We start from the raw sequence: 18,302 nt of genomic DNA, 5'->3' as shown, positions 1-18,302 counted from the left end.
GGGGAAGGCTCGCTGGGAAATGAGCCGGGTCTGAGGGCTCTGGAATCAAGACATGATGACACCCCAACTGATCTGGTGATTGAAATCACCCAAGATGCTGATGATGATGAGGATGAGGAGATAAGGGTTGAGAGCGCATCGATTTATGGTCGAGGGTGATGGCACGCTTCCAGCCTTTGAACGGGCTCCTCCAACTGCAGGTAAAGCCTCACCCAAAAAGCCAAAGATCTATGATCTGTTTGTTAGGACAGCAATAAAAAAAAAAACAATGCGGGGGGAGGAATCCTCAGCTGAGATCCCCGAATTGTCTGCTGTAAAGATGTCGGAGTCAAGAAAGATTTTTAAGCCAAAAGAGCAACAAACTAAGAAGCTTAAGAACATTAAACCACCATCTAAATTAAGATCCAATATTAATAGATCCTCTGTCAAAAACCTTCTGGGTAAACTAGTTGACAGCCGTAATAATTGGACCCTGAGATCCAGAACCACTAAATCGCTCCGGAAGATGGCTAATCCTCGCCCGACTGATGAGGTCGTTGAGTGTTCACCATCGGGCAGCCCAGATTCTAGCGTGGACCTAATGAATTTATCAACCTACTCTGTATCGGGTAGCAAGGATACTGTTGAGCAAAATACCTGATTAATGGCCATCACTGATCCAGTTCTGGAGGATGCAATTGGAAAAGCGGCTAAACCACGGGGGCTCAATTGTTTGGGCAATTAAAGGTCGTGAAGTTGACCGAAGGGAGATCGTCTGAATTTAATATTCAAGGAAAAGACCAAGATCAAGAGTTGTCAAATTTATCGCTCAGTTCACTATACAATATTGGCCACAGTTGTTGCTCTGGTAAGATGGATATTTTACACGCCAGATCAGCGACAACTCACTGTGTATCCTTTAAAGACAAGGAACTGAAAGGAGATCTGGAGTCTCGTAAATCCACTACTGCTATTTTCAAAACATTGGAGGAACGTAGAAGATGTCTCATTCAGCCAGAAACCCACCTAAAAGCAGTTGAAATCTTTGGGAAAACGATATCGAGCAAAAAGCAGTAAGCCTAGTCCAAAACCTTGTTAGGAGTTCACTGTGCTGTTGAAAAGGCTGCTGCATATAAATGACGGCCTGATTATGAATCAGGCCAATGTCTTGAGGCTGCGACACTATCTCCCGAATCTAAAAGCAATCACCACCTATGATCTAAAACCTATAGACTTCCCAGAAGAAGAGCGCTCTGATCGGGTGATCCTCCATTTGCCCTCAATCTGTCAAAACCCAACTGCTAGATGAAGTGCCTGGATTTTTGAAGATGAGTTTTGACCTAAGGGAATTGACCACGAGGGAAGGGGCCCATTATGTCAACCTTAGATTGGATAGTGTTTATTCTAGAAGTGGCAAAGAGAGCGAAAATTCACCTCCCAAGAAAATATCTGGAAAGTTGGAGGTAGAGCTTTCTGAGGTGAACTATTAGGAAAGTCATGTAAAGATGGGAGAGCCATTGCTCTTGATAACTTTGGAAAACGATGGAGCTCAAGTTGAAATTGTAGAATCAGATTGTTGTGAAGAAGAAAAGTGGAGTTGGTTGGTAGGGGCATTGGCTTCTGGATGCAACAGAGCATAACAGCCTAGGAATCTAGAACCGAAGAACCTAGCCATTGGATCTTAGAACACAAGAGGTTTCAAACATCTGTTTGGCCGTGGAGATATTGATATGGATGGCCTTCAAGAAACATGGATGAGGAGGGTGCCTATACTGGAAGGCTTCAGGGTGTCCTTGAATTCAGCTGTGAAAGAAACGAAAGGGAGGCTGAAAATATGCTCAAGAGCATTGAGGCCAAAAACACCTCCCAGATTTGGCAATGGATGAATGGCGTAAATCGTCCACACGAGGGGCTTACTCTAAATGCAGTATCGGCCAGAAGCTGCAAAGATCATTTCAGGGTTCTGTTTCAGTCTCAATAGTCGACTTCTGATAAGATATGTTCCCCAATGAGTGGGGGATGGTCTTTTGAAACAAGACGAGAGGAGATCCTTCGCTTGATTAACAAAGCTAGTAATTCCAGGGCACCTGGCCCTGATGGGATGTCCAATGCTATGCTTAAGAAGAACCCAGAGCAGTGGGCCTCCTTCTTGCAGGTCCTTTTTGATTAGATCTAAAAAGCTAAGAATGGACCGGCCACTTGGAAAACATCAATCATAATCCCCATCTTTAAAAAGGGCGTCCATCTAATTATAGGCAGATTGCCTTGCTGGCTGTGGCAGGTAAGATCTTTGCCTCTCTGATCTTGCAAGGCCTCATGACCTGGAGTACGGAAGATGGCCAGTATGACATCAGACAATCGGGTTGTGTGAAAGAGGTGGGCACGGCGCTCAATGTTTTTTTGTTAAATATCCTGAAAAGCCGTACTAAAGAGAAGAAAGGCTTCATAGACCTTGATTAGGCCTTCGACACAATCGATTGGCTTCTGGAAAATTGTCTTCTCCCTGCAGGTGTATTGTTTGTCTGATTGCCTGTTCCAACTCATGGCTGGATCGTGGCTTTAAAAAGCTGGTCCTCCACCTTGGATGTTGTGTTTCTGTGAATTTGTGCATGCAGGCAGGTGACACAGATGAGAGCAGAGCCATCTCTGCCGTGCGACATGCAATAAACTTTCCTCATGTTTCACTATTGTAAGGGTACTTTTAAATACAATCAGGGTTTTAATCTTGTTGAGCATGTGATGGAGAGGCGGTTCCCTGCACAGTGTGATGTCAGGCTTTTCTTAGCATGCCCTTGAAGAGCCGTAAACACATCTCTGCTGCATGCAACTGCCCCTGCCTAATGATGGGTACCAATTAAGGTTGACCAGGGAATCCTCTCCATACCAACCCTGGGGATATCATCCATTAGCTTGGGGTGGTCTCCGGACCCCCTGGTCACACCAAATAGAATTCTGGAGTATATGGCAGGGAACATAGTCCATGAAATCCTAACCTATTATAAGGTGGTATTTTTAAGAAAAAGAGGTATTTAACATACTTGCTGTCTTTACTGTTACCAGCATGCTGATAATGAGACCCTCTGCATTTCTGAATGGGCATTCTGCACTTTTTCTCTTTGGTAGATAAAGTATGTTGGTTGCATCTATAATGCCTACACCTTTCCGCAGCAGATTCCAAGCACTTACAATAAAGATAAGAGAGGTGTGTATGATTGATAGGGCCGTAAAATTGACAGCAGTTGGGGCAACTTTGAAAAACATCCATTAATGCCATAGGCCATACCTTTGGAGGATGTTGTTGTCTCTCATATTTGGGGTAGCTGCAGCATTGGTGGCAACCTTGGAAAAAGATAAATGTGTTACTATTTGAGCAATTAGAACAAGGCGAGATTTGCACAGGATATGGTGAATTCTAACCTGTAAGCCCCAACTATAAGAGAAGTTTGGGGTTTACAGAAACATGTTTGGGATGAACAAGGGAACAGTCTTCAACATAACAGTGGTTGTATCACAATTTAAGGGCTTTCTTTGTATCCGTACAAGTGCAAGCTTTGTAGAAACATAGGATCAGGTTCCTGCCACTAAGTGAACATGCAGGATATTGTATATATGCCCTGAAACAAGGTATTACAAATGATGCAGACCAGAAGTTCACATTTTGTATGGTTTATTTTGTCAGAGTGGGTAACGGAGTTGTAGCAGCATTGAGATTTTTCCACAAAGTACGATATTTAGGGGTTCCCCTGTGTGTGGCCCCAAACAGCCTCTTTAGGTTCTTGCTTCAGATTAGGGTTAAGACCCCTTTTCTTTGGCCATCTTCTCGAGGAGTTGGGACCTCCTTTTCATCCCTTTTCTTTTTTTAGCTGTTGCCCCCATAGCTCTCCAGCGTTGTCTTTTAATAGGTTATGGCCATCCCCATTTTGGCTTTGACTCTCGTCATGCCCTCTAGGAATGGGTCTGTTGTCCTTTCCTTCTCCCTCTCATGTCTTACTCTCTTGCCTAAGTGTTGTTCTAGGTCATTGTAATATGTTCTATCTTACTTCATGCCCATCTGTGTCTACTTTTACCCCACTTTCTGTGGACATCTTTCAGTTTAGACCGATCAAGAGATTTAGGGTTCCCTGTCTCTGCATTGTCTTCCCTTTCTTTCTTAAAGGATTCTTCTGGTTCACTTCTTATACCACCTCTTTGTCCTTCCTTGTGGGCTGGTAGTTTACTTTCCCCTTCTTTGACCTTCGGGTTCACCTCCTGAATCTGGTAATAATGTCCCCATACATAATGTCGCCGGGAAAAGCCATTGGCAACATTATATATGGTGACATTATGTATGGGGATGGGTTGCGGGGATGTCCCCTGTTCCCCTTGTAAAAAAAAGAAGAAATTCAGGGGATCCGGCGGTGTCCCCTGTGTGTTAAATGTTATAATGTCTCCGCAAAAAACAGCAACATTTTTGTCAGGAGAGATTTTTGCTGGGACATTATTACATGGCACCCTGATTCCTCCCACTTGCTTCTTCTGCCCCTCTTGTGAAGTTTCCTTTTTATTCTTCTCTCCTTGGCTCTCTCTTTCCTCTGTAGTCACTGTTCCTTCCTCAGGACTTTACCACATTTTTCTGACACATTTCACTCACTTTCTCTTCTTTTAGTCTACTGCTCTTTTTGGATTGGTGTGAAAATATCGTTTTTTTAATTTTTATTATTGCTAGGTACAACACCACAAAATAACACATTTTAGCTAAACTAAATGCGAGGGAGATCGCCTTGCCCCAGCTAACATCCCCCCACTATAATAAATACCCCAACCTAACCCCTTCTCCCCGTCTATTAATTTGTCTAAATTTGTTGTTTTAAATTTGGGGTTTTCTACCTCACAGCAATGGTCTGTGATATTTTGTAGTGATACCTTATTTTCTAGTTCAGTCTCTCATCCTTCCAGAGGTTGTCTTTGCTATCTGGTATGTGGTTTCCTACTTCCTGGGTAATTCTTTTCCCTCTTTCTATTTTCTCCCTATGTCCCGTTTACCTTTGTTTTGCTCCAGCTGTCTTCTCTCTTTACTCTTCCACCCACTTGTGAGTTCTCTTCCCCTTTTGTGTCTCCTTTGTTACTAGTTTCACGCAACCCTACTTCCTCCAGTCTCTTTGCCTTCTCTTCTTCCTTTGGGGGTGGCTATAAGAGGAAGGATCTACATGGGAGGTGACAACCTCCAGGGAGATTTCATGGCTTTATTGCATGAGACATTTTATCCCCCATTTGCCCTTGAAGATAATCCTCTTACGAGTTTGTGAATGCATATAATGCAAACACATGGAAACACCAAATCGGATGATATATGAAGAAAATATATTATCCAACCAAGTAAATGTACATTTGTGGAAGTGGATAGAAAACGATGTATGAATATATAAGGAGCCCTGGGAGGAGAGTATACCAGGCAATTACAAGTGTGTTACTATAAGAAGTCCTGACAGGAGAGTACACCAGGCAATCACACGTGCATAAATGCAAGAGGCCCTGGTAGGAGAGTATACCAGGCAATCCAAAGTGTGTGGAAACAAGAGGTTTTAAGAAATACTATCAGATAAACAGATGAGAAGGAACAAAATCCTGGAAGAAAAGGAAACCAGGAATTCTGAAAGAAATCGAATTACAAAGCTAAACAGCTTTGTGCGTGACAGTGGTATTGTGGACTAAGAAAGACATCAGGAACTGTTGTACAGAGAACTAGTTGTATTAAAGAGGAATCCAGTGGAACGGAGCCGCCTTCTGGAACAAGAACTCTTTATTTTTGAGGAACCTTTGTGTTGGAACTATTTATTCTTCCTTTACAAACACTTTTTCAAAAAGGCACCAGAGGTTAAAGACATTTCCCTTTTAACCTTATAGTTTAGCTTATAGTGTGAGGGTCAGAATAGAACCTTTGGGCACAAGGACATGTTTGATTTTGAGATCATGACACAGACAGATACTTAGTTTTAGTTTAGATAGGGAAATTCCTCTTAGAGAAGGGTCAGAGAGGCCTTTGCCCAACTCTTTTATTTTCAATAAAAGCCTTTCACCAAAAACATGGCTAACCTGTGTCCAATTTTCTTTCCTGACTCCTCACAATACTGTGTTATATGTAAACAAACAAGGGCAAAATACATTGTACTATGTAAGTATGGCATATGTACATATGCTATGTTAAAAAAGAGTTGTCATATTTCAAAATGTAATTAATCAAATGAGTGGCATCAGTGAAGTCATGCATGATGTAATTAGTGATGGCATAAATTATGTCATTAGTGATATCACCAGTGATTTAATCTGTGATGTCATCATTGTGGACATAAACTGCGCAACAGGGGGTGCATATTTAAGGTGTACTTGCTTGAAATTGCTGAGTTTCAGGGGTTTTATTGCGTTAAATCTGATCACCTTAACTCTCTTTTAACCAGTGTTTTTTTCATTGAATGTCAAATGTATCATTGCTATATATTTTTCACGTTAAATCTAATCACCATAACTCTATCCTAACTTATGTTTTTTCACTGAATTTCAAGTGTGCTGTTATACTATTGTTTATTTGGGGCCCACTAGCCATGGCCTTCAGCTGTGGCCACTGTACAGGTTGCACCAATAGGTTTATTTGGGGGCCCACTAGCCATGGCTTTCGCCGTGGACACTGTACAATTTGCACCAATAGGTTTTTTCCTAGCCCACTAGCCATGGCCTTCAGCTGTGGCCACTGTACAGGTTGCACCAATAGGTTTCTTTGGGGGCCCACTAGCCATGGCTTTCGGCCGTGGACACTGTACATGTTGCACCAGTAGGTTTCTTCCCAGCCCACTAGCCATGGCCTTCAGCTGTGGCCACTGTATATGTTGCACCAATAGGTTTCTTTGGGGCCCACTGGCCACAGCCTTCTACCCTGGACACTGTACATGTTGCACCAATAGGTTTCTTCTGAGCCCACTAGCCATGGCCTGTGGCCGTGGACACTGTGCATGTTGCACCAATAGGTTTCTTTTGCAGCCCACAAGCCATGGCCTTCAGCTGTGGCCACTGTACATGTTGCATCAATAGGTTTCTTTGGGGGGCACTAGCAATGGCCTTCAGCCATAGCCATTGTCCACTGACTTTGGCTGTGGCCACTGTAAATGTTAAATCAATAGGTTTCTTTGTGGTCCACTGGCCACAGGCTTCGACTGTGGACACTGTACATGTTGCACAAATAGGTTTCTTCCGAGCCCACTAGCCATGGCCTGCAGCCGTTGGCCCTGTACATATTGCACCAATAGGTTACTTCGCAGCCCATTAGCCATGGCCCCTGGTTTGCACACGTTGCACCTATAGGTTTCTTTGGGGCCCTCTAGCCATGGTCACTGTACATTTTGCACCAATAGCTTTCTTTGGGGCCTACTAGCCATGACCTTTAGCACAGACACCCATTACCCCCTGCCTAGGAGATGTGATCACTGCAGGTGTAAAATTACGTTTTTTTTGTCTCTCCCCATTCCCCTGGGATTCCCCCAATAATGCTACAAAATCCCAAACTCTTCCCTGTCCTCAGTCACTGACAAAGTGCCCCCCCCCCCGTTCTTCCTATGGTCCAGCCACTCCCCTCAATCGCTTTTTTCCTCCCTGGCACTCTCTTGGCCATTTCCCCTATCACCGTTTACTTTGTGTGACGCATTTTCTTCTCCGAGGTGGAATGAATTTACGATCACCTTAACTCTCTCTAAACAAATGGTTTTCACTGAATTTCAAGAGTTTTGCTATACTGTAGTGTCCTCAGGGGCCGTCTAGCTCTGCTGTCTTGCTTGCTCTTGAGATGCCTTGCTTGCTCTTGAGATGCTGCTGGACACATTGTGTTTTGGCCGGAAAGGGCGATATTCTTTGTTCCTTAACTGATCCGCAACTAAAGTTTTTTCATTGAATTTCAAGGGTTTTGTTATTCCATAGATTTTTTTCCAAGCCACTGGCCATGGCCTCCGGCCATGCCCACTGTATTTGTTAAATCACTCCCAGACCACTAGTCCTGGCCTTTCGGCCATGACCACTGTCCATTTTAGAACACTCCCAGCCCACTAGCCCTGGCCTTTCAGCCATGACCACTGTCTATTTTAGAACACTACCAGACCACTACCCATGGCCTTCGGCCCACTATATTTTTTAAATCACTACCAGACCGCGAGCCATCGCCAGTGGGCAGGGCCACCGGCCATGCCCAGTGTATTTTTTAAAATCACTACCAGATCACTAAACACTTGCTCATTCCCATTGATCTCCCCGATAATACTATATCCCCCCATAATGCCATTTTCTATGGTATTGTGAATCTCATCTCTTTTAAAAAAAAACATGTACTCTTGGGATGTGCAACGGGAACGTGCTGAGTTAAGCCGGTCCTGTGTTCCCCAATGCGTTGAATTTCAGGGATTTTGTTGCAATAAGTTTCCTACCATAACTGAGTATTAACTAAAGTTTTTTCATTGAATTTCAAGGGTTTTGTTATTCGGTCTATTTGTTTTCCGCACCACTGGCCTTCGGCCAACCCCCCTGTATATTTTAGAACACTACCAGGCCACTAGCCATGGCCTCCTGCCGTGCCCACTGTATTTTTTAAATCACTAGCTGGTCACTGGACACGGCCTTCGACCAGGCCCACTGTCCATTTTAAAACACTACCAGACCACTAGCATGGCCATTACATTTTTCACCCCTGACCCGATATCTGTTAAAAGTACTAAATACTTTTTTAGTTACTTTTTTGTCATAGCCATGGGTGCATTTATAATTAGGGTTTCCTGTTTTCAGTGTTTCTTTTTTTTTCTTACTTCTGAGGGTGTTTTCAGAATCAGAATTAGTGTTAATCTGTGTTTTCCCGTGTGCCCCTTCAAACAATCGCAGAAAACAGTTTTTTCCAGTTTAAACACAAAAATATTTTTTTATTGTTTAATTTCGTACATAAGTAGGGTCATATCTCTCATGACCGGCTGCAAGAAGAACATATACCCAAGTTTGAGAGGTTAATCTCGAAATCCACCCTAATGCAACCATTGCTCAACGACGTTCATCAATCAAAGACTGATTTTTACCTGTTTTGACAATGGTATTGTTATGTATAAAAGATGGCAGGCTTTGAGAACTCACCATGTATTTAGGTAATGCGCAGTGAGATTACATTATTCGTCAATAGCACTTTGGTTAAGCAGCATGTGCCAAGCCCCCTGTTTTATGGCCGGTCTCTTGGTGACTGTTTTGATACATTGCACAACCTCAACTAACTGCATTTAAGCAGCACGGAAAAGGGAATAAAATGACCGACTGCAAGAATAACATATGCTCAGGTACTTCTGCCCCCATTGGCAAAATCAAAAGCTGCCACCCATGAATATATGCATAATAAGTGAACATATATCTTAAAGTGAAACATACAAATGTAGTACCATTGACCGTACCATTAGAAGAAAGTGTGCAAGACAAAATAGCATTGGACTTTTAAAAAAGCAATGAACACCAGAAAAATAACCTCAAGGAGGAAATGTTCCAAAACATATGCTGGCAAAGTATAAAAGGTGCTTTCCTTTTAAACCTAGCAATATGTAATGAAATATTCCCTGGAAAACAAAATCCCTATACGAAACAAGTGCTTGTGGTCTTGTGGGTAAGAGTCTGCACTGGGAACATGACAAGCTGCGTAAAATCCTGTTAGTCAAATACTTCAGCAAGCTTGCTAACCTCAAGCAAACACAAGAGGGCGTTTGCCCTCTGAAAAAAAGTTACGCTGTCCACCCACATGTGTACATCACTTGTGCCCTGAAAAGCAGCCACAATCAGGGGAAAATAACTGCACTAGTGTCCAGGATTGCAACCTCTCTTGGCACATCCTGGGCAAATATGATATGATATGGCATTTATAACGCATCTATACACAAGTGTTTCAAGGCGCGAGGAGGCAATGGAGGGGGAACAGAGGGAAGATAGAGACAACGATCTTACTAAGCCAGGTGACATTGAGATAGCGCAAGTGCAGGGGAGGGGGGAAGGGAGAGTGTGGGGGGAAGAGGGAGGGGGCAGTGCAGTACATAGGATCAACAGTAATAAATTAATAAAATAACAAAAACAATACATTAAAAAGTGCTGCCAGCTTGTGGCAAGTGCAGGGGTAAGTGCAGGCATCAAGTGTCAAGAGTTGGTGAGGTCTGTAGGGATACAGAAACAGGTCCCAAGGGCAGGGGTGCAGCTGATGGGGGAGGGGACCTGGGCCTGAGATCAGTGGGTAGCCAGGTGACCAGTGCAGTTTCAGTCAGGAGATCAGCAGGGGAGAGGAGGAGAGAAAGCAAAAGCAAAGAGGAAGGTCTTGAGGTGCTTCCAGAACTGGAGATGGTTCTCCTCAAGTTTCAGGGAGGCAGGGAGGCTGTCCCAGAGGGAGGCTCCAGCGAAGAAAGAGATCTACCACCAACTTGTTGGTTGGAGAAGCGACTGACCCTGAGGGAGTTGGAGACGGATGAGCGAAGAGCTCGAGAAGGAAGATATTTAGGAAGAGAGAGTTGAAGGTATTGAGGCCCCAGACCCCAGAGGGCATTGTGGACAATGCAGAGGGTTTTGAACTCAATCCTCGCAGCCACTGGGAGCCAATGGAGAGATTTCAGTCCTGGAGAGATATGATCACTGGGCCTGAGGCCAAGGACAAGTCTTGCAGTCCTGTTCTGGATGAGTTGCAGAGGGCGGAGTGTAGAAGCAGGCAGATTTATAAAGAGACTTTCATACTCATGACTTACTTGCCCTCTCATCATTTTCCCTCCTCACCAACATGTCTAGCTTTCAACAATACCTTGCTTTATAAAGATAAATTGAAAGGCACACATACCATAGTGTCACTCAAATTTATAAATCCGTATAGAACTATGTTATGTAAAAAGTGTACAATTGTGACAATACCCCCCCCCCCCAACCCATCTTGACTGGGAGACTACAAATACCAGAATGCAATTTAGCAAAAGGCAAGAAAATGGTATCTGAGTTCTCAGAGAGCATTGGGAACATAGAAGATCTTTAAAGCATATTGGGGCATATTATATATATACAAATACAAAAGGCTATTCTAGTTTGCTTTGCACATGCAAGCTGGATTTGCAATTCTTCATGTATTAGCAGCTCCTTGACCAGAGCTAGCATATCTTTTCATATGGGCCTCGTGGCAGCTTCACCTTTAGAGTGCAATACTTTCAAGCACTGACAGTAGCACGATTTAAAAAACAATAATGCTGATGCCTTACGTTTTCTTAGTGTGTTATGAGATATTTATAACTAAGAAAACACATTGCATCGGGACTGTGGACTGTCTTCCATCTATGCAGTAACCAGGACTGACCCTGCTTAGCTTGAAAGTGAGGAAGGGGCTGGCCCACTCAGGCCATATTGCTATAAGTGGTCTTGTAACGTGTGCTAATTTATTAGGCAACATGGTTTGTGGAGTCTGGCCCCTTCCTCACTTTGAAGCTAAGTAGGGTCTGTCCCGGCTACTGCATGGATGTAGGTCCTGGTGCCTATTTTAGTATGGACTGAAGATAGCCATAGTTATGTGTAGTTTTATAGCTGCAAATATCAGAAAAATGGCTGAGAAAACACATTCTTTTTTGTCCCTTCAGGCCCTCACCAAGTGCCCCCGTCATCTCTGCCAGCTCCCCCCACTTCCCTGAAAGCCTCCTCACCTCTGTTGCCCTCCCTCATTACCCCACAACACTCAGTGTTTCTGTGATGCAGTTTGCTTTGAGATGTTGGCTATTCACAGCTATATCCCAGGTTACAGCTGAGGGTATGGGAAAAATGTTTGAGCCTCGTGTTGCAAACATGATCTCTAGCCCAACTACAATTCCCAAATTTCATTTACCTGGTGCTCTCTTTTTTCCCTTCCTCCTAGCCTGAAGACATTTGCATGTTTTTGACCTGCAAAAGCCTTTTTTCTGTGTTTCATTTTCCGATACCCTCAACTATAATCTGGGGTATAGCCGCGGCTGTCTCTCACATTGAGAATAACTACCTAGGTGGAACCATTGATTCCAAGCTTGGTTGGAAGCCTCAACTTGAAAAGTTAGAGGTTGTCACTAAGCAACACATTGGCGCAATTAAGCGATTTAAGAGCGGCGATGCAGGTTACTCCCTTGCAGTAGTAGTTAAACTCTATGAGATTAAAATACTCCCAAAATTATCGACAGGGCTATGATATGGGACAAAAGAAGAGCTAATGCTGTACAGAGTCTTGAAAGAGGCTCCATTTGAGAATTATTGAATTTAGCAGCCAGCCTGCCTGTAGAATTTCCAGCCAATGAGCTTCGTATTAAATGTGTCTCAACTATGGTCGCTATCCAATACACAAAGTGTTAATGTAATTTTGTTAATCCGGACATAAAGCCATGTCTGAGTCTTCTTGTCTTGGAAGCAAAAAGATTAGCAATGCTAGGTAAACAAACAACAGGCACTAACATTTTGACATTAGGATCATACTGGGCAAATACTTTGAGTATCCAAACTGCTAAAGCTAGGGAAATTTAAAACTACAATAAAACACCATCTTTAAGACTTAAACTATGAACAACAACCTGTCTATGAAGAGTAACAGATTTGGCCTTTTGTAACCATTTGCAATGAGGATTTACATATTATCTTTTCCTAACTCCTACATAAGTAAAGAATACACGAGGGTTATGTTTAACACACTATCGATACTTGGACCGAGGTCTAAGCTGGACAAGATGCACCGCACATGTAAGGTATGTGGATTAAGAAATTAAGAAACTGCCTGGCACTTACTGTGTGGCTGTGCAGCATTACAAAATGACTGTAGGAGAGTATTTAGAGCCGCAGACCCAGTGGACCTTTTATAACCTACCACTTTGGGGATATGGCAGACGTTAATTGAGGTAAATGACCAAATATTAATTTTCTACCTAGACCAAATTTTGGCTGATAATTTTTAAAAAATGGGCTTGACTCCCTTAATAAGGCAGCATGAGAGCTCGTAGAAGGGAGTTCGTGAGAAATGCATTGCATATAGCTACATATGTAAAATTGAATGCATGTAGGATGTTGAATGGTTGGCCTTGATTTTGGTAAGAAGTTGTGCTAACTGAGAAATATTAAGCTAAGGGGGTGACCGATGTATTCAATACAGAACAGTAGTTTTCTGAATGGCGGAAATGTAAACTGTTTTATACTGACATATGTTATTGTACTTTAGACACTGATCTTGTTTTTATTTGATTTTTGGCATGTGTGGATTTCCTTTTGGTGCTTCTTTTATAAAAAGCCTTTTGGCTGAATTATGATTTTAAAAAAAACAAAATATATATATATATAGAGAGAGAGAGGTGTGTGTGTGTGTGTCGATCCAATGTAACTCGCAATCCTTAAGTTTCTTGGGTAAATGTCACTCTCTTTTGGGCCTCTGAGAGGGTTCAGCAATGAGACGTGGTTCCTTCCTGAGCTCAGCTTATACTCTGTGAATGATATTGGCAAGCTGCTCATCTAGCAATTCTATTCCTCTTTGAGTGTTACCCTGTGGAGATTATGTAAGATTGTTTCCAAGGTTTGTATAAGACAGAGTGATAGCTTTCATTGCAAGGACTTGCAGTCCTTCTCCTGTGACACTCTTCACCCATTGGAGATGTGTAGCCATCATCTTTCATTTAACAACGCTCTCTACATCTTCCATCTTTTGCCAGTTTCAACTTTTATGCGATTCTCTTTGGCCTTGGCCACCAACTGAGGCAAATTGTATTTAAATAAGTTTTGCCTATCATTGGCCGGCATTTTAATCTTCACTCTGTGCCTATTTGTAAGACTGGAGCCTTTGCTGCATCCTTTCGGCTATCTTTCCTTTTCATGATGTCTTTACTTGGCTGGATATTTTACTTTCCCTTGCTTATATAAATGCCCTTTGTCTATAGGTGTTGGTGACCACAGTGGAAACTACTCAGATTTTTCTCTTTGCCCTCTCATGAGAGTGAAAGGACCTATTCCTGTTACCATATTGGGATTCATGAAGAGATCACCTACAGCTTTGAGTGCCATCTTATTTCCCTTCAGGTACTGCCAGCTGTAGTCTTTATTGTTTAAATCTATTATGTATTGGCCCACTCCATTTGGCCTGTTGGTGGTTCAGGGTAGTTCTTCTATGTTTGATACCTTTGCTCAGTAAGTAGTTTGTCATCTCATGAGAGGACAGTTGAATTTCATTGTCTCTGTGAAGCTTGGATGGATTCTCGAAAATGTAGTTTGGTTCCTTTGGACAGGTAGTCTACAACTACCATTCCACATTTTTTTTCATGGTTCATATAAACGAGTGGATCAATGGAATTTAATGTCCAAACTTGTTCAGGAATAGAAATTTATGCAATGGGAACCTCTCTGGTTTGCAAATGATTGTCTCCTTGTAGACAAACACCACAAATATTTATAGGAGTTTGCACCTCTATGTATATGCAATGCCACCAGTCTAGAACCCTTAATCTCATTGTCAGTGTGGTTCCTAAGTGGTCTTTGTGGACTCTATAAAGGAGTTTGCTTCTTAAACTCACTGGTATTATGAAGGTTTCAGTCTTCAATATCAGGTTTCTTTCAAAGGTGAGTAAACCAGCTATCTCTCAGTACAGTAGCAAATGCGTGGGCAAGTTCCTTTCTGTTAGCCATCCATTCAAAATGTAGATCTGTAGTAGTCTGGTGATCTCATCTTGAAGAGCATGACTATTCTACCTTTCCTTGCTAATCGCTCCACCTATTTCTATTTCAACCTCTTCCATTGGTGCTCTTATGCACTCATCGTCAATAAAGTCTTTCTCGTGAAGCAATGGTAATCAGGAATAACACCCTCCTTACTGAGTCTTCCTGGAATGTGTTCTACTTAAACTGTGAACTATGGGAGTGCCACTGCCAACATGGCTAATCTGGAGGTGATATTCGTGGTCCCACCTGGACTCACTGTGTAATCAGTTCTTAATTTGAAATATTGCACCCACAAGTTCTAGCAGTAATATGCTGTGGCCCAAGTGCAGGCGAGCATCTCATTTCTATAACAGAGTATTCTTTTCAGAAGAAGTCAAGGTTTTGAAAAGCATAAGCAATGTTTCTCTTAGGCGAGTGAGCTGTCTGAGTTAATACACTATAGGCACTAGATGTTAACACCATTTCCGAGGAAGGTGGATATTGGACTAACATCTATCATAAACCAAAAATACACAGGGTTAGTTTCCATCCTCCAGCCTACAATATTGTCAATTATTCATGCATTTTTAGTGATGAGATGGAGAGTACCATATAATTAGAAGAGGTTTTGGATAAATTTGCAGCCAGGGGTTATCGAAGAAAAGAATTACAGGTAGCAATGGATAAGGCAGCTATAAGAACCAGAAACACCCTATTGAATGTTACACAGGCAACAGATACACCATTCCTGTTTTTATCAACATTTTAGACCCAAAGTAAATACATTAAGAAGTCTGTATTTAAACATTTGGATGTTTTAAGAAAGGATGATAAAATCAAGGACCTTTTCAAGGACTATCCAATGTTTGCCTACCAGAGGGGCAATAACTTAAGGGACATGTTAATTAAAAACAATGTATCAGTGGTTTCCAAGCAAGAATAAACAAACAAGCAGGTACTGCCCCCTGTCTAAATTGCAGTAACTGCATTTTTGTAGCAAAAGGAATATGGTTTTTCACCCAAGAACTGGTACAAATCATTTCTGAAACATTTCACTACATGTGATTCTAAAAGTTCTGTTTAATCAATTATATGTTGTTGCACCATTTATTATGTGGGGTTGACTGTTAGAGAGGTGACACTAAGATGGAATTAACATAGCTCAAATGTGAAAAGGAAGAATAATAAATCACCAGTCGCTAGACATTTCAACCAAATGTGACACCGCGTTACACAAATGAACTTGCAAATTTTGGATGTTGTCAAAATGAACCCACAACTTGTGTCTGTTGAATGTATCTTGAAACAAAGGGAAGTGCTCTGAATTGACAAGTTAGAGACATTATTCCCGGATGGTTTGAATGAAGAACAAGATATGGCATGCTTTCTATAAACTATAGTTTATGCCCAGAAGAATACTGTGCTATTAGCATATTACAATCATGTATGGTTTTTAAAAACAGGTTTTATTAATTTTATGGAATAAACATATAAACAAACCAAACATCACAATGGGCATCTTGATTACCAGATTTCCATTCAACTTTACCTAACACACATAAATCACTTACATTCCCCCCACCCTCTCTCTCGTCCCACCAATGCCCCCCTCCCTGTGTTGCTGGCCAAGTCTCTGTGCATACCGTTTACGTATCATGTGGTGATAAGTCTGTCAATCGCAGAGGTGTTGTGTCCCACTCCAGTTCCTGAAGAAACCGAAGCAGAGTTTGTGCGAGTATGTTCCAAACCGTGATCTCCCCATTGGAGTCAGAGGGGTCTGCATGAGCTGCCTCATCCAGACCGTTGTCTCTGCTCGTGCCCATTTTTTTAGGACCCGCCACCAGTCCTCCAGGCGCAGGCCCGTTAAAGACTTCCAGGTCATCGCGATCTGTCGTTTAGCCAGTAAGAACCCTAACGCTTTCAATTTTGAGGCAGCCCGTAGATGTCTGGGGCGTGTGAAGCGACCCAGCAAACAGGCCTCCGGTGAGAGTGGGTATATGTTCAGGCCTCCCTTGCACATTCCGTCTGCTATCCCCCCAAAATACCTTGCTACCTTGTGACAGGACCAGAACATGTGCAGCATATCAGCATCCGTGGCTTCGCATCTAGGGCAGTGTTTTGCAGCGGCACCAGGAAATGTTGATATCTTGAGAGGGGTCAGTTATGCCCTATGCGTGACATACAGTTGGAACAAATACAACCTCGCATTCCGAGACACTGGGCCTCATTACGACTGAGGCGGAACGGGTTAACGGGCTCCGCTAAAGGAGGCGGACCCGTTAAACCCGTTCTGCCTCATTACAAGCTCCCCTCGCGGGACCCGGTAAGTAACGCCTGGTCAAACCAGGCGTCCTTACCGGGTCCTGCGAGGGGAAGAGGGAGCAAACTACGGGCCGCTCGTAATCGGCCCGTTGTTTAGACACTTTCCCATTCCCATTGAGCCCTATGGGGGCTCAGATGGGAATGGGGAAGGTCCGGGCCCGGGTTCCTGGAGGGGGGAATTACCGGGCCCTCCGAACTCGGAATGGCCTGGTAATTCCCCATTCTGGGAACCCGGACCCGATTTCGGCGGCAGCCATGCCGCCAATAGCGGCATGGCTACCGCCGAAGTCGTAATGAGGCCCACTGTCTAGTGATACCGCTGCACCAGCGCCCACTGCCTCTCACTGAAAGTGCTCCCCAGGTCTTTCTCCCACCAGGTCTTTATGTTTGCCACACAGCAAGGGCTGCTATCTAGGAGAAACCCATAGAGCCTAGAGATCGTATGTGGGCCTTCAGCTATGTCATACATTGTGTCGACTAGGGAGAGTGCCTCTGCCGCTTCTACATAGGTTGGCCATCTACGCACCACCAGGTGTTTTATAGTGCAGTACAACAGGTACTGGCCTTGGTGCAGTCCCGTGGTGTCAGTTAATTCCTGAAAGGGGGTAAAGGAGGTACCCGTCAGCAGGTCCCCCATGGTGGCTATGCCCTTGGGGTCGCAGTGTGTTTGGATTCCCAGATGCACCTAAGATGTATCTGGGATCAGTGAGGCCAGACGTATCTGTGCTGAAAACAGGTCCTTCAGTTTTATTAATGCAAGTGCTCTATCCCACAGTTGTATATCCAACAACACCAGGTATGGGTAGCTATTTACATGTGACCGCCTGCACCACAACAACTCTTGCAAAAAGGTGCATGGGGCTGCAGGTTGTAGGGGCCTAGTGTCCGAGATAAGTTTGTCAGCTAACCAAACCACCACAAACTGTAGCTGCCCCGCCAGATAATACAACTCGAATTGCGGGACCCTGATGGCCCCCTCCTCATATGGTCTTTGCAGTGAGGCTAATACGATCCAACATCTGATACCATGCCATAGAAGTTCCCTACAAAGGGTATCTAAGACTTTGAAGAAGACCTTCGGTATGTTGTATGGAATGTTTGCAAAATAGTGCAGGAGCCTAAGGAGGACAATCATTTTTAGCAGCACCGCTCTCCCCACAACAGAGAGGGGAAACTTATTTAAAAAGGTCATAGAGTTTCTTATCCCATCCAAGGCCCTCTGTGTGTTGTTGTCATGCTTCTTAGCCGGCTCATGAAAAATGTCCACCCCCAGGTATCGGAATGTGGTCACACTACACTTCAAGGCCAACACTGGC

The 18,302-nt window shown here is 43.3% G+C and overlaps 1 protein-coding gene across 2 annotated transcripts in view; it reads right to left on the bottom strand.

The window, feature by feature from the left end:
- LOC138532322 (uncharacterized) overlaps positions 1-18,302 on the bottom strand; it is a 72,152-nt gene that overhangs the window by 27,000 nt on the left and 26,850 nt on the right. For both annotated transcript variants that reach the window (XM_069641058.1, XM_069641057.1), the window contains exon 2: positions 3,263-3,318. In XM_069641058.1, the coding sequence (XP_069497159.1) occupies positions 3,263-3,318 (56 nt within the window). The remainder of the gene's footprint in view (positions 1-3,262; positions 3,319-18,302) is intronic.

This window comes from Ambystoma mexicanum, chromosome 1q (genome assembly GCF_040938575.1).
Source record: "Ambystoma mexicanum isolate Mex_15411 chromosome 1q, UKY_AmexF1_1, whole genome shotgun sequence".
Taxonomy (NCBI): Eukaryota; Metazoa; Chordata; class Amphibia; order Caudata; family Ambystomatidae; genus Ambystoma; species Ambystoma mexicanum.
Note: the sequence above shows the minus strand (reverse complement) of the source record. Positions and strands in the feature narration are given on the sequence as shown.